General features: G+C 36.2%; 1 protein-coding gene across 3 annotated transcripts in view; it reads left to right on the forward strand.

Moving 5' to 3' along the window:
• Positions 1–14,802, forward strand: part of LOC103095430 (galactocerebrosidase-like) — a 235,621-nt gene that overhangs the window by 213,988 nt on the left and 6,831 nt on the right. For all 3 annotated transcript variants that reach the window (XM_056810588.1, XM_056810587.1, XM_056810586.1), the window contains 2 exons: positions 3,014–3,177; positions 7,740–7,816. In XM_056810588.1, the coding sequence (XP_056666566.1) occupies positions 3,014–3,177; positions 7,740–7,816 (241 nt within the window). The remainder of the gene's footprint in view (positions 1–3,013; positions 3,178–7,739; positions 7,817–14,802) is intronic.

Here is a 14,802-nt window from a genome sequence, read left to right on the forward strand (position 1 = left end):
CAATTAATCATTGTAATGTTGAGATAATTTTCTTAATTGCAATTTCCATTTCAGATTCCGCCTTCATTTCATTTTCCTCTAAATAGTCATCATTCCAGTTTGTGAACAATAATTCCAGTGCTAACAGCCACCTACCCATTGTGCCTGGGGAATTATGGGATCTTAATAAATTCTTTTGATCAAAGATCATCAGTAAAAAGATTCTTAAAGCTACTGAAAACCCCTACTTAATTCTGTGCCTACTTTAATTCTTGCCCACGTTACTCAAAATTTCATTTCAAAGAGGTCATTTGCTTGCATCTAACCTCACAGTTTGAAGGAGTTGTTAGTCATTGTGTATATGAATTAGTTTCAGAGAAAATATAATTTATTCTTTGGCTATTCTTTACACAGAACTGAATAAAATGATTGTATCCTCAAACTTATTCCTAGACAGCACAAAATAAATTAGGGAGTGTTAATTATGAAAGCTATGGTTATTTCAAATTGCTTAAAATTTTATTATCTTCTTAAGATTAAGCTTCATTGATTTTTTAAAATCTTTAATAACATTTCTGGAGCTACTTCTCCCCTCCAATTCCTTCTGCCTTACCTTCCACATTAAAAACAAACCTTTCTTTGTAAAGGAGAAAAGCAAGCAGAAGTATTCCAAACTGTGATCACAACTGACTATGTAACACATATTTTGTCTTAGTAGCCTCCCCAGTTCTGCTCAAAGGAAGAGCTTATATTTCATCATCTGATTTCCAGAACCATTATGATTATTATTAGTGAAATGATATTCAGTTTGACTTTCTCTTAGTTTTTATCATTTAAAAATATATTCTTGGAGCATTAGTGATTATTTTCATGGTTATATTGTTTTTAAGGAGAAGGAAAAAGGAAGCCAGTCAGCATTTATGCAGTGCCTACTATGTACCAGGCACTGTGCTCAGTGCTTTAAAATTATTAGCTCATTTTATCCTCACAATAACCCTGCAAGGTTGGCATTATTACTTCCATTTTACAATTGAGGAAACTGAGGCAAACAGCAGTGAAATGATTTGCCCAGAGTCACACAGAGAGTGAGCATCTGAGACTACATTGGAACCCTAGTCTTCCTGACCCCAGACCCAGCCTTCTACCTACTGTGCCTCATAGCCAGCCATGTAGGCTCTGAGGGCTGTCTGAGTTAGCTGCCAATCAAAGCTCCGTTTCAGGGGATTCTCTGACCAAAGATTTCTTTATTGATGATCAGTCTCTTGGTTGTGAGTCAGACCCAGCTTTTGCCAGGACCTACGTACTCCTAGTCTTTCCAGAATGGTAGATAGAACTCAGTAGAGTGTATGAGCTCCTGCCATTGTTTTTGAGAATGCGTCATCTCCTTCTCACAGTGAGGCTTCAGAGAAGCACTTCATGGAGGAGTCATCAAGCTGTCCTCCTTCTGGATACTTAAGCCTTGTTAGCTGAGAGGAAAATACTTCTCTCCAGGTATACATAACAGAAGCAATGGATTTATTTGATTTAGTTCATGGAAGACATAACCAAAACTAAGAAGAGGGAATTCTTGTTAGCTAGGCCTCTTAAGGCAGGAGTTCAGAGGGAACAGAGACCTCAGGTCAGGAATACTTTAGGCCAAATCCTGTTTTAAGCCTCATCACAAGGCTCTGGGACCTTGGACGAATCACTTAGCCTTTGTCTGCCTCAGTTTCCCTCTCCTAAGCTGAACTGGATGTTTTTTAATACCCACTTCAGAGGGGGATTGTATTTTAATAAAAATCCAAGATTTTGAAATATTTTATTTGAGAAAGATCTTCAAGGAAGAAGCTTGCTAATTCCTAAATCCAGAGAATGAATTGTTGCAGAAAGATGCCAGAAAACCTACACTACATCAAGATCCAGAATGAACTTTGGGTGTGGTTGATTGAACTGAAGTTTGATTGAACATTTATTGCAAATGTACACTTTTATGCCAAAGGGGACTGCCCCTAATTTTGCTTTTTATCAGTGCGCCTAGCAAAACATTCGTTTTGCTTTCTCTCTTTTCTATTTCTCCTTAACTATTGTAATTTCATAGCTGGGATGTTTACAAGACCCATGGGAGAGAATAGTCTTGCTCGGGCCTCAGGGGGGTGATGGTGAATTTTAAAACTACTCCACCCTAATCAGACCATTCTTTAGAAGATCTGATTTAGCTATTTCCTGATCAGTAACAATGGAGATACTTGGACTAACAGAATCAGGTCTTGGGAACCCTGAATTTTTCCACCCTTCTTAGTTTAACAAGATTAGGAAGGTCTGTACCAAACTCAAGATTTAATTATCTGAGGAAATGGCCTTCAACAGAAATGTGCAGAAAAAGCAGACAGACCCCTGGGCTGTCGTAAGTCATGCTAAGCCATCATTGGTACAAATGAGATGCAGGAAAGTGATGTAAAAGCATCTATATAAAGCACATCACTTCCTCTCTCTTCCTCTTTCCCTGGAGAGGTGACTCTGGCTGGCAGTGTGCTAGGAGTTCCGACATCTTGGAGTGGTGGCAGTTATTTTCTCTAGGTTTGGCGGTGAGTTTGCCCTTGAGCTGATTCAAGGTTCGGGCATCTTGGCTTAGCCTTTTTTTTTTTTTGCTATTCAGGCTGATTCCTTCCTCCTTAACACTCCAAAACCTTATCTCCTAATCTTCCTGCCCTGTTCTAGCCAGGGTGGGGGGGGGGGAGAAAAAACCCTACTCCTTTTCCTTCTTCCTTCTTAATCTCCTCCACTATCAATTATATCACCATAAAATTTCCAGCTGAGTTGAGTGTTTCATTTAGGATTTTATAAATAAATATATTTCTAAATAAAATCCTTGGTGACCAAATAATTATTGCATTCAGTCTCAACCATAATTTTAACCTTTACACTAGTAGATGGCATTAACTCTTAGAAAATGTCAGTTCAATTAAATATAAGTACAAAATCAAGTGCTTAATACCTTTAATTCATGTTTAGAAAAATATAACTGGTGGAACTAATGAACAATTTTGTTCCTTAGGAAGGATATAAAAATAACTTGTGATGTTTACATGGAGTCATCGACGAAAGGTGGCATATTCATTGCTGGAAGAGTAAATAAGGCTGGGTCATATGTTCGAAATACCCAAGGAGTTTTTTTCTGGATTTTGGCAAATGGGACATATGAAGTTACAAGTGATCTTGGTAAGTAAATATTTATGTGTGACTTGATGAATAACTGTTTGTTGACTTCTGTTGCTGTTCAATTGTTTCAGTCATATCTGAGACTGTCTAACCCCATTTGGGCTTTTCTTGGCAAAGGTAATGTGGTGGTTCACTGCTTCCTTCTTTAGCTCATTTTAAAGTTGAGGAAACTGAGATAAACAGGGCTATGTGTCTTACCCAGGGTAAATCTTGTAAGGGTCTGAGGGCAGATTTGAACTCGGGTTTTGGTGACTTCTGGCCCAGGGCTCTACCCACGGCTCTAATAAGCTGCCCTGTTTATTGACTCTGTATTGTATTCCTAAGCACTTGCTGTGTACTGTTAAGATTAAAATTAGTTTCTAATAATAAAAATATTATATTTTTATGAGGTTTATTAAAGATTAAGAAATAAAGAAAATACAAATATAGAAAGCATGTGGCTAGAAGGGCCAAAAGGCCCGTTCAATTTCACTCACTACATCTTGGGAGACACGTGTCTTTGGAAGTGGAAGCAGGGAGAGAGAGTGGGTAGGTGGATACAGTCAGTTTAAATACCCCATCTCACTCTAGGCCCAGGTGAGGTTACAAGGCATTTCAGGAAGTGGCCAAGGACTTCTGGGAATTGAAGTCCAGGGTTCAAATCTCCATTTTTACAGTACTAGTTGTGGTGGGAAAATATGGAAATGATTCTTCTACAAGTCAATGAGGCAGAAAAGAGGAACACACATTAAAAGGCAAAAAGATTGTGTTTCATTAATATAGACAGCAGTCTAGATGTTCAGCAAATAGAAGTACCATTGAGGAATTAAGTAGTTATCTAAAACTTCATAGAGGAGGTATGACTGGAGAGGGAACTTTACTAGGCTGGGAAAATTAGAGCATAGAGGAATATTCTAAGAAAGGGGAATAATAGCAGGGAATAGATTGTTTGTAGCTCAGGATACTTACTAAATGAGCTTGAAAAATGTTATTAAACTGTCAAATGGCTATTTGTCTTTTGTGGATCTGTACTAAATGAGCTAGTCATTCAACAGTCTACACTGCTTGGCTGTGTGACCCTGGACAAGTCACTTAACCCCCATTGCCTTAGTGTTTGCTGCTTCCTGTTTTTCCTATATGTACTCCTCCTCCAGACCTCTACCGTCTACACCAACTGACTTTTCAGCTTCTCCCTTACAGTGCCCATTCTCCCACCTCCTCACCTTTGCAGTGGCTGTCCCTGGCACCTACAGTGTACTTCCTGACCTCTTGTGCTCTGAAAATGACACATTCCCTTCAAAGTTGGTCATTGATAGCAAGAGCAAGGCCTAATGACAGCATCAGTGTTGTCCAAGCTGGGACATTGTACACTGCTTACTGCTGCTGCTGCTGCTACTGCTGCTGCTGCTACTGCTAATTCTACTACTACTGCTACTGCTACTGCTGCTACTATTGCTACTACTACTGCTGCCGCTGCTACTGCTGCTACTTCTGCTGCTGCTGGTATTGCTACTGCTGCTACTGTTGCTTCCACTGCTATTGCAGCTGCTACTATTACTAACGTGGCTACTATTACAACTGCTACTACTGCTACTACTACTACTTCCACTACTACCACCACTGCTGCTGCTGCTACTTATTAATACCTCATTTTATGTGACTGATACTTTCCAAGACACTTCATGTAAGTTGAAAATCACACATAATACATGGCCATTATCTAATCAGTTTTTTATATGATTGCATCCAGGCATTTTTACGACTCTTCTTAGGCTTATCAGAGCTCTCCGCGTCACTACTCTTGTTCTTTGGGGCCATTGTTAATAACTAGATCATGTAGATGAAACAAGGATAAACAATGTTCCAATCTGGACATGACTGGTCACAAGGGCAAACTACAGGCAAAAAATGAATGCAGGCGCTAATGTCTGACGCAAAGTAATATAGTAACTCCTGACGCTTTTCAGAAGGAAATTGAGCAGGATTGGGTAAAGTGCTCAGACTTTATGCTGCTTGGAAACATGGGAAAAAAGCTGACCCTTCCCTCTTGTTGGGGTTGTGCAGGTGACGTCATCTCCTGTAGACTACCTGAATACCTGGCATGCTCCTTAACTTGAATTCGAGGCAAGAACAGTATGAAGGAAATCACTGAGTGTCTTGGCTCATAAGGACAGAATGGGAGCTTGGAAAGGCAGCAACAGAGTTAAGAGATTGCAAGAGAGCAAGCAGGGCCATGTACCCTGCACTGGACCCTGGACTGCCCCCCTGGGTGGCCAGGGCAAAATAGAAAGCCACAACTGGCTCCCAAGATGTAATGTGTGACAGTTAGTGGGCAGAGAAAAAGTTTGATAAACTGAGGCAAGAGTGGATTTCCGCTCTTTTCTCTTCCTTGTTTGTTGCTGGCTAGACTTCCCTGTAATCGTGTCTAGGGGCCCTAATGTTGCCCACAGAATAGCACTACCACTTTTAATTTAATAAAATTATTAATTTATGGTCAGACTCATAATTTCCCTTCTTATAGGAAAATGCATCAATTTAGTACAATGAAACTTTTTTATTTTGCACATTTTTTGCCTTCACTTTTTAATTTGCTAATTGTGTATACACAATTGTGAATTTGTGTGTGTTGAGTTCATGTTAAACAAGGTCCTTCTGCTCTACTATTATTACTTATTAGTAGTAGTAGTATTAAAATAGGTAATTAATAATAATAGCTAACAATACTAAGAAATCAGGACAAAGGATGCTGGTTCATTAGGTAAACCCCTCTTAGGTTTTAGAACCCCACTTCTAGGACATGTTGCATAGTCACTAAGTCAATGAGTCAGTAAAGGATTTTTTTTTAAAGCACCTATATTTTAGGTAATTTGCTAGTTTCATAGGTTGAGAAATTATGCTTAAATTGTTACTTATACTATTTGAGGAAAATGCTCACTTTAATGAAATCAAGCATCCTTTGAAATGTTAAAGTAAAAGGTGTATTGGGCAGAGGTCATATGTAGTCAAAAAGTACAATTCACACTCCTTTACTGCTCCCCCAGTGTCCTGGTCCTGGCTAAATAATGGCCTAGTATAGCCTTGTGACTCTTGTGACTACTGTGATTTTTATCACTATTGGAGTTAACTCCTTCATCATAATCCCATAATTCCTTTAGGATTAGGCTCCTTGGGTGATTGAACCAGACCAACTAAAATGAAAATATCAAAGAAATGAGCTCAGAAATCATTAAGTCTAAATAATATAGACTCTAGAACAGAAGATATTTTTAAACCTTTTCAGAAAACAGTGAATTCATTCAAAAAAAGAAGAAAGAAAACAATTATAATGCAAGACTAGAAATGCAGAAGAGTTATAGAAAAAAATTTAAAACACCAAATAAGTTTGGAAAGCTATATGACAGTGCTGAAAAACATGAAAACTAGACTTGGAAATTGGATGTGGAGTTAATCTAAGACATACAGGTCTTTCAGGAAGGAAAAATCAAGCAAAAGAAATCCTGGTTGCTGAGCTGGAAGAATAATGGTCCAGTACAGATTGGAGAGTCCATAAAAGACTAATTGGCACCCCCCCCCCAGCAATTCTTTTTGTTATTTGCTACATTCTTCTTTTTCCCTTTCAATAATGTTTTATTTTTCTGAAGTTACATGTAAGGACAGTTTTTTACATTTGTTTTCTAGCATTTTCCGTTTCACATTCTCTCCTTCCTCTCTCTGCTCTCTTAGAGGATAAGCAATTAACAATTAGAGCCCCTCAAATTTAATGTATAAAGAAAAACATCATAATGAAACTTGAAAATTACCAACAGGATACTTTACAAATTTAGATAGAATGAAAACAGCATTCATTTGGAGGGAAGGAGAAAGATCTAGAATCAAGAGAAATAATAGATAAAAGGTAGAAAGGAAGAGAGGCATTTGTATATCTACACCACAAATTAAATTATCAAGCAGAAGCCAACAAAATCTTTTGGTATTTGTGAAAAGTAAGTTGATAAATGAGACAGACTTTGACAAGGGAGAACCAGATTAATAAAAATGATACATTTACTAACCTGATTATGGAAAAGAATGGAAAATCAAATTCACAAACTTGAATTGACAGTGAGCAGAAAGGAAATAAAGATAATTCATTAATATATACAGTTATGCCCCAGAAAACTGAGAGTTCTAATGAATTTGGTAGACATCTTCAAAAGTATTAAAACCTCACATAATATGCTTTCCATATACTTCATACTCATCTCTATTGCTTCTCAAACACTTAACTAGAGAGATTTTCTGATTCTTCTTGCATACCTAATGCAGTGCTTGATATTGAGTGGGTTCTCAATACATATTCCTTGAATGGGTAAATTTGATTGTTCTCTCAATTAGAGTGTCGGTACCTTGAAGGTGTTTGAAATATTTGTTAATACTTATATTAATTAAATTATATATCTATAAATGAAACTAGATGATAATTTCATAAAGGATCATTTTTCAAAAGGTAAGGATTAAATATCGTCTTAAGCTCCCACTTTGACTATTGTTTCTTTGATTTAGGTCAGAAAAAAAATAATCTATGCACTCTGTTTCTTTTGCAGCAAGTACAAATTTAATAAAGAGAGGAAATGCTGGCATCATGGTTGAAAGATGGCACACTCTCACTCTGGTTATTACTGTAAGTAATACTGTTCAACATGCTCATAGCCAAAGCATTCTTTTATAATACTAACAGCAATAATAATAATAGCTAATGTTTATCCAACATCTAACATGTGCTAGGCATTATTGCTATGCTTTTTTACAACGATGATCCCATTGCATCCTCACAAAAACCGAGGCAGGTAGGTGTTGTGTTTTTATCCCCAGTTTACATAAAAGGAAATTGAGGCAAGCAGGTTATCCAGAGTCACAGAGCTAGTATTTGAACTGAATGGATTTGAACTCAGATCTTCTTGACTTTATCCACTGTCACCTAATTGCTAATAATCCCTCTTTTGTTACTTTGAATTCATGACTTATTTTTGTCAGTGGAGAGTAACATTGCCACAAAGAAAAGGAAACAGGATAAGTTGCCTGTTTAGGTTGGTACCAGTTGGGTACTCTACATTTACAAATCCTGTCCCCAGGATGGCAGAGAATAGCTTCTGGTTTATAGGTAAATAATTTTACTGTTGATGTTACTTTTTAGTGGACTTTTTTTCAGATATTAAGTGTAAAGTGCCCCCCTGGGGGGCAGAACCGAGACCAGAGTTTCTCAGTAAAGGTGAGAGAAAAAAGGAGACCAGAGAGAGTTTGGAGTCAGAAGGACCTCATCTGCTGATGGCAAAATGAGTGTACTTTCATTCAAGCTGGTAACATCTGTTAAAGGCAAGAACCACAGACAGTAAAACAATCCTTGGAGAAGCATCAGCAAGAAGGTGTAGCAGATATGGCTCTGAGGTCACTTGGGTTCATGGAACAGTCAAATCAATAATAACACGTTATTGCCAGCAATAGCATATTTTATTATGCTAAGCATAAAGAAGGTGAAAGAAGGGGCACTCGGACCTTATCTAGACAGACTCCGAGTTATCTGCCTCTGAGAGGGCACTCAAGTCTTAATCTTAGACAGACTCTGAGTTCTCTACCTCTGATATCTCCTCCTTCATTTCTTTTAATAATGCAGTTTTTAGTCTGCACACTGTAGAATGAAGCTGGTGAGCAGTGGAGAGCACAATTTTAGTAAGAGGGAATAGTACTAGCAATTTTAACAAATAACTGATAATAAGTATGCAATTAAACAAATGACTGATAATAAATATGAATATATAAAATCAAAATGAATACTACCAAATATTTAATTTGAATCTAAAGCAATCAAAAGCAAGCTATTATCTCTGATATATACTACAATAGGGAAAATACTATTCATTACAGTTAAATGATTTTTTTTATCAAGTTTCCCCTTTCCTTAATTGTTGAAGTTGTAATGTAAGGTGATGAGAGGTGATTCAGAGTTGCCCATAAGATGCCATAAAGACTCTAAAAATACAGGGAAGGGCAAGGCAAAGGAAAGTCCCAAGTGAGTGGCTGTACAAATGGAGGATTGTACATGTAAGCCCAGTATGTGTCAGCAGAAGTGCTAGGGGATGCAGATAAAAGGGCTAACATAGCAACAAATAAAGCAGCAGTATAATCAGGAGGTGCAAATCCTTGCTTGTCCACTCTTTCTTCTGCTTGGGCTGCTAGTCTCTTAATTTGTCCCCAGGTAGGTAGAGTAGTTTGAGTTGTTTTTTTAGCACAGTCTCTTTGTATCTACATTCTCTTAAGCTTGTAGGTCAGTCTCCTCATTGCCTTCTTTCTTGCCTTCCTGCGCGGATGTGTCACTTGGCTTGTTATTGGGCTGGGGGATCATGGCAAGGATGTGTAAGTCTTTTTGGAATCCAAATGGGTACTGGAGTACCTGGGGGGAAAACAGAAACAGATGCCCATCCCCAGAAGAGGACAGGGGCTGGCGGTTGCTAATGATTAGTAATGATATCTTGCCAAATGACCTTTTATGTGGGGATTTGTATGTATCTATGTTTGTCGATTCTTGATTGTCCTTGTTGATCCAAATTGAGGAAATTGATTACAAATAGAGCATGTGCTAACACATGGCATGGTGTAAATTGGTAAGACAAAATGTTTAATCTTTTTAATTGTTTCTTTGACAAAAGATGGGCTCTTTCTATTATAGTGTGGCCTTGAGGATTATATGGAATTCCTGTCTTTAGAATTATTTTGAATTGTGAAGTGAAATTAGAAAGAACTTTGGATGTATATGTTGAGCTATTATCTGTTTTAAAGGTTTGTGGAATACTCATAAACTGAAACGCAAAGAGTAAATGAGAGATTGCATTCTTTACTGCTTCACCTGTATGAATCGAAGCAAAAATTAGATTAGAAAAAGTATCCACAGATAAGTGAATGAAAGAGGAACATCCAAATGGAGGATAATGGGTGCTATCCATCTGTCATAGTGTTAAGGTCCGGGAATTCACTCACTGCCATCGAAGATCACGGACAATGCAATCAGACGCATCAGTGGGAACCTCTGCCATCAGAGTTCCCAGTTGCTTCTGACAGGCTGGGGTTTAAATACTTTTCATGAATAACCTTTGTTGGAAAGTTGCTTTTTGCACCTGGGGTCTCCGTGCTGAAGTTTATCAGGGACCTTGGACAGGTCCCAGCGCAAGGGCTGAAGCTTATCTGTCTGTGGCGGGGCTTGGCATTTTTCCTGGCCGAATTTCTCAAGGCAATTTTCATTTTAGATCTCCCTCAATAGATGGTTAGGAAGGAGGCCCTTGGGGTTAATGGAAATAGGAGATGGACTAGGTATTGTGGGTAAAAATGAAAAGCAGGATTTAACAATAGATCTGACTTGTTCTTTAGTTTAAATTGTAACTGAAAAACTGTGATTATGTCATGTGCTAATACTCAAAGATAAGTAAGTAGTTTGATGTACTCTATAATATTTTATCAGATTAGTTAATAAAAAAAAGTGTTACATAAATGATTACACATCTATTCCAAATAGCAATTAATAAATTGATGAAACTTTATCTGAATCTTCATGGATCTTGTTTGTCTGGACTCTCTGGACTATGTGGTCCAGGTTGCTTGCAGAAATCTCTGAATATGTCCTTCCATTAAGAAAAAAAAATATTTGCAAAACTTACATATTGTAAAATAAATTCTTCTGTCAGGAGATATAAAAATTCCTGAGTTCCTAACCTTTAACCTAAAAATTTAGATATTTCCCTTGTAAATAGCTAATTTATACTTGTGAAATTTAATTGTAGGTCAATCAGAATCTCAGAAATGCAGGAGAAAAGATCTCCTTTTGAAATATACATGCACAGACTAAGCAGCAAATACCAACAAAAGCAAAGCATAACAGATGTGGTTACTTTCTCTTTAAAGGACAAAAATTTTTACCCATAATCAATAATACTCCAACTCCAATCATTATTATTTTAAAACAAGCTGCTTGCCTGTTCACATAACCTAGCAATTGCTAAAATATTTACCTCATATAAGTGTAAGCTTCTCTCACAAACTTTGCTGCATAGAAGCTTTATTTATGTACACATCACTGTAGTGATGAAAAACTATCCTATCCTATCTTAAAGTCTATTTAAAGTTAGTATGACCCTACTTATGATAATATTTTTTAGTGCTTTCTAAGAATCCTCCTCATTGCAGGAGGAGAAGAGAGGGGTGTGACGGGACAGGTATACTCTAAAAAAATAATAAAATCTTCAAGAGTAATATTTTAAAATCATAGGAATTTTGTTTTCAAGAATACATGTGGATTCCCATACATAAAGGTGGATAATGGAATCCTTTTTACAATAACCAGTGAAATTATTTGTAATTTAAAAAAAAAACTGCTTCTGCTTTTCAGCTCCTTTGTTTACTTAACCCCTGCTGTGAGAAGAAAGAAGGGAGGGGGAACAGGGGCTCTGAGTGAGTCATTAAGTTTGCTTTCTATCAATTCCTGCTTAACAAACAATTTCCTTTGAGGGGTTAATATACTTAACTTTTCAGTAGGTAATCCTTAATTTATATAATGAGTGTATTATGGTTCACATGGAAGTGTTTACAGGAAAGACTGACATGTTGATGTATAAAAAAAAAGCAATCTAGATATTTCCCCCCAAAATTTATCCTAACCATCTGAACCATAAAGCTTTCGTTTCTGATATATTCACATTAGTATCTTAAACAATTAATCCAATGATTCATAAATCATTTCATTATTAGTTTAGTTTAACTAACTCTAACATATCAATTGTTATGACTATAAAGGAAGCATGTTCTTTAACCTGAACTTTTCTATAATTCTGAATTCATAGTTTAGACTCTGCAGTTTCACAGATTGATTTACATAGCCAAGGTGAATGAGCAGTGCATTGTGCAGTTTTAAGTAAAAAACCCTTCTTTTCCTGACTGTTTTTAGGAAAACTCATATTTTTTACTTAACAATAGTATATAGAAAGTATAGCATTTAGATATGCTGACAAATAAACTTCTAAAATTCTGGGCCTTCTACATTTATATACCATTTTCTTAAAATTCCTCTTACTGTTTAGCCTTAGTTGTAATATATCTTACTCCAGATCAAAATGTATTCCAGTTGTCAACTAATATTTCAGGGCTTTCAAGTTATATCTCAAAAGTTTAGATAAGATAGCTGATAACCTTTACCTGTTTAAAATGTTCTGCTGTATTAGTCCCTTAATATCAATGTAAAATAATTGTATGCACTTTCTTCTCCCTGTATGTGAGGAAGGGGTTAAATTATTTTTGCAAAAGGTTCTAAGGTTGCAGAAGTTTTATCTCAACACTTGGCTTCACTTCTAGTATATTGCTGAGGAGAGAAGTCTCTTTCATTCCTTTTTAATATTTTAAGTTATAATACTTATAAAATTTGCATGTTTTTAAGCCTAAATAATAAATCACTCCCAATGGAAAGTAATTAAAAACTTCACAATTCCCAAATTTAATTTGATTTAAGTCCTTTAACAATGTTTTCTTAATATTCCAATTTACCTTTCAGACATCTGGTCAAGGCAGAATAAAACCTCTAGTCTTGCCTCTTTATAACTCAAAACATTTCTTCATAACTGATTAAATATTTCTTTCATATTCTGAACCACCATTCTTCATACCTTTTTCCATTTACTATTTCTCTCACCTCATCTGGCTCCTCCTCTTTACTATAAATAGAGGAGAGGTGACTACAATTATTTACCTATATTTAATAACCTAATACCGAGCCCTATTTGATTTCTGGACTGGTCAAATTTCCTTTGAAAATTGCATTATACACTAACACAATTTGCATAAAAATTTAATTTTCTTCACAGTACAAATTCATACAAATTTTGTGTTCACCCAGTATTACATTCTACCAAATTTAAGCTCCTAAAATGCTAATGCTTACATGTAATCACTTATTACTATTTTTAGCAGTACTTGTAATAAAAGAACATTTTATTTAAAATCCAAAATTTAAATCTTAGAGAAAGTTCTCCACAATACACTGCAACCTTTTCTTGACTGAATTTTATAGGTATAGATCTGATGTTTACTAAATAGCCAGTATAGCTTTTTGCCTTTATAAAATAAAAATTCCCTCTTAGGGTCAAGCTGGCTATTAATTACATTCAAATAGTTCTCAAATTTACTGAAATCATTATACCTTATCAGTCCTAATGATAATAAACAATTCCCTAGCTACCGGTATAGTGCAGAATTAAATTTAGCTAACATATCACCTTTAACTTATCCGTAATTAACACCATAAAATTACACTGTATCATAGTACATTGTCAGACTCATTAGCAATTTTCCAAAGTTACATATATAAATCTTTAATATTAAAACCAAGTGAATAGTCAAATTATGGGACAAAATTTCCCTATGTGTGTTCCACACTAATCTTTTTCCTTTTCTCTGAGGGCTCTTCCAAGACAAGGAAAAAAGAAAAAAAACACTCTGTCAAGTTTAGAGGTCAGAATTAATTACCTCCCTCCGTGGAGGACTCAGAGGCATATTTTGTGAATGCCCAATTAGGAAGATACTTAGATAAGACCTATAATGAGACACACATAAAGACACATAAAATAAACATTAAATATAAATTCAGGATCCTGATAACTAATCTAATAATGTGTTAAAAAATAATTCTTCTTGTGTTTTATCAGTCTAAAAACTTCACCCGAAAAATCCATCTTGCTTTTTTTGTCTCTTTAAAAAGTGAGAAGTGAGGAGAAACTTTGGCTCTTGAGCCTTAAGCATATTAGAAATGACCTCAGCAAAGAGTTGCTTTCAAATAAAATAGAAACAGAGATGGGTGACAAGGGATTGAAAGAGGGACTCCTCTCTACTAGAATTGAGGCTTCGGAGGTTGTGAAGGTGGAGGAATGGAAGGAAGGGGAAGATTTCTTTCACTATAACTATTGTTCTCCTAATTCTGCTATATTAACTTTGCATTAGTTCATATGAGTCTTTCAGGTTTTTCTGACTTCTTCATGTTTTTTTTGAAAGATATTTCTTTGTATTTAGTCAATTGAGAACATTATTCCATGGTTACAAGAATCATATTCTTTCCCTTCCTCCCCTCCCCCCACCCCTTCCCATAGCCGACACACAATTCCACAGGGTATTACATGTGTCCTTGATCAGAACCTATTTCCATATTGTTGGTGTTTGCACTGAGATGTTCATTTAGAGTCTACCTCCCCAGCCATATCCCCTCGACCCATGTAATCAAGTAATTGTTTTACTTTGGTGTTTCTGCTCCCACAGTTTTTCTTCTAAATGTGGATAGTGTTTAAAGAAACATTTTTACCCAGGGTAAGGGACAATGTCGTATTAGAACGTAAGTTGGAATGGGCCATTTTGGTCCTTGAGGAAGTGAATGACTTTCTTATCATTGGAAATTTGACTTCAAATGAAAGCTTATTAGATGAAGGGGAGGGGGAGAAGCTTGTTAGAGGTATTATGGGAGGGATGAGTTCAGAAGATCTCTCCTAACAAAATTTCTATATTCTATGAGGTTAATTGATTATGCCTTTCTTTTTTTTTTGTTAAGGGTAAATTTAGGGTTGAGACTGAATATAAATTTAGTTG

Source organism: Monodelphis domestica, chromosome 1, assembly GCF_027887165.1.
Source record: "Monodelphis domestica isolate mMonDom1 chromosome 1, mMonDom1.pri, whole genome shotgun sequence".
NCBI classification, from domain to species: Eukaryota; Metazoa; Chordata; class Mammalia; order Didelphimorphia; family Didelphidae; genus Monodelphis; species Monodelphis domestica.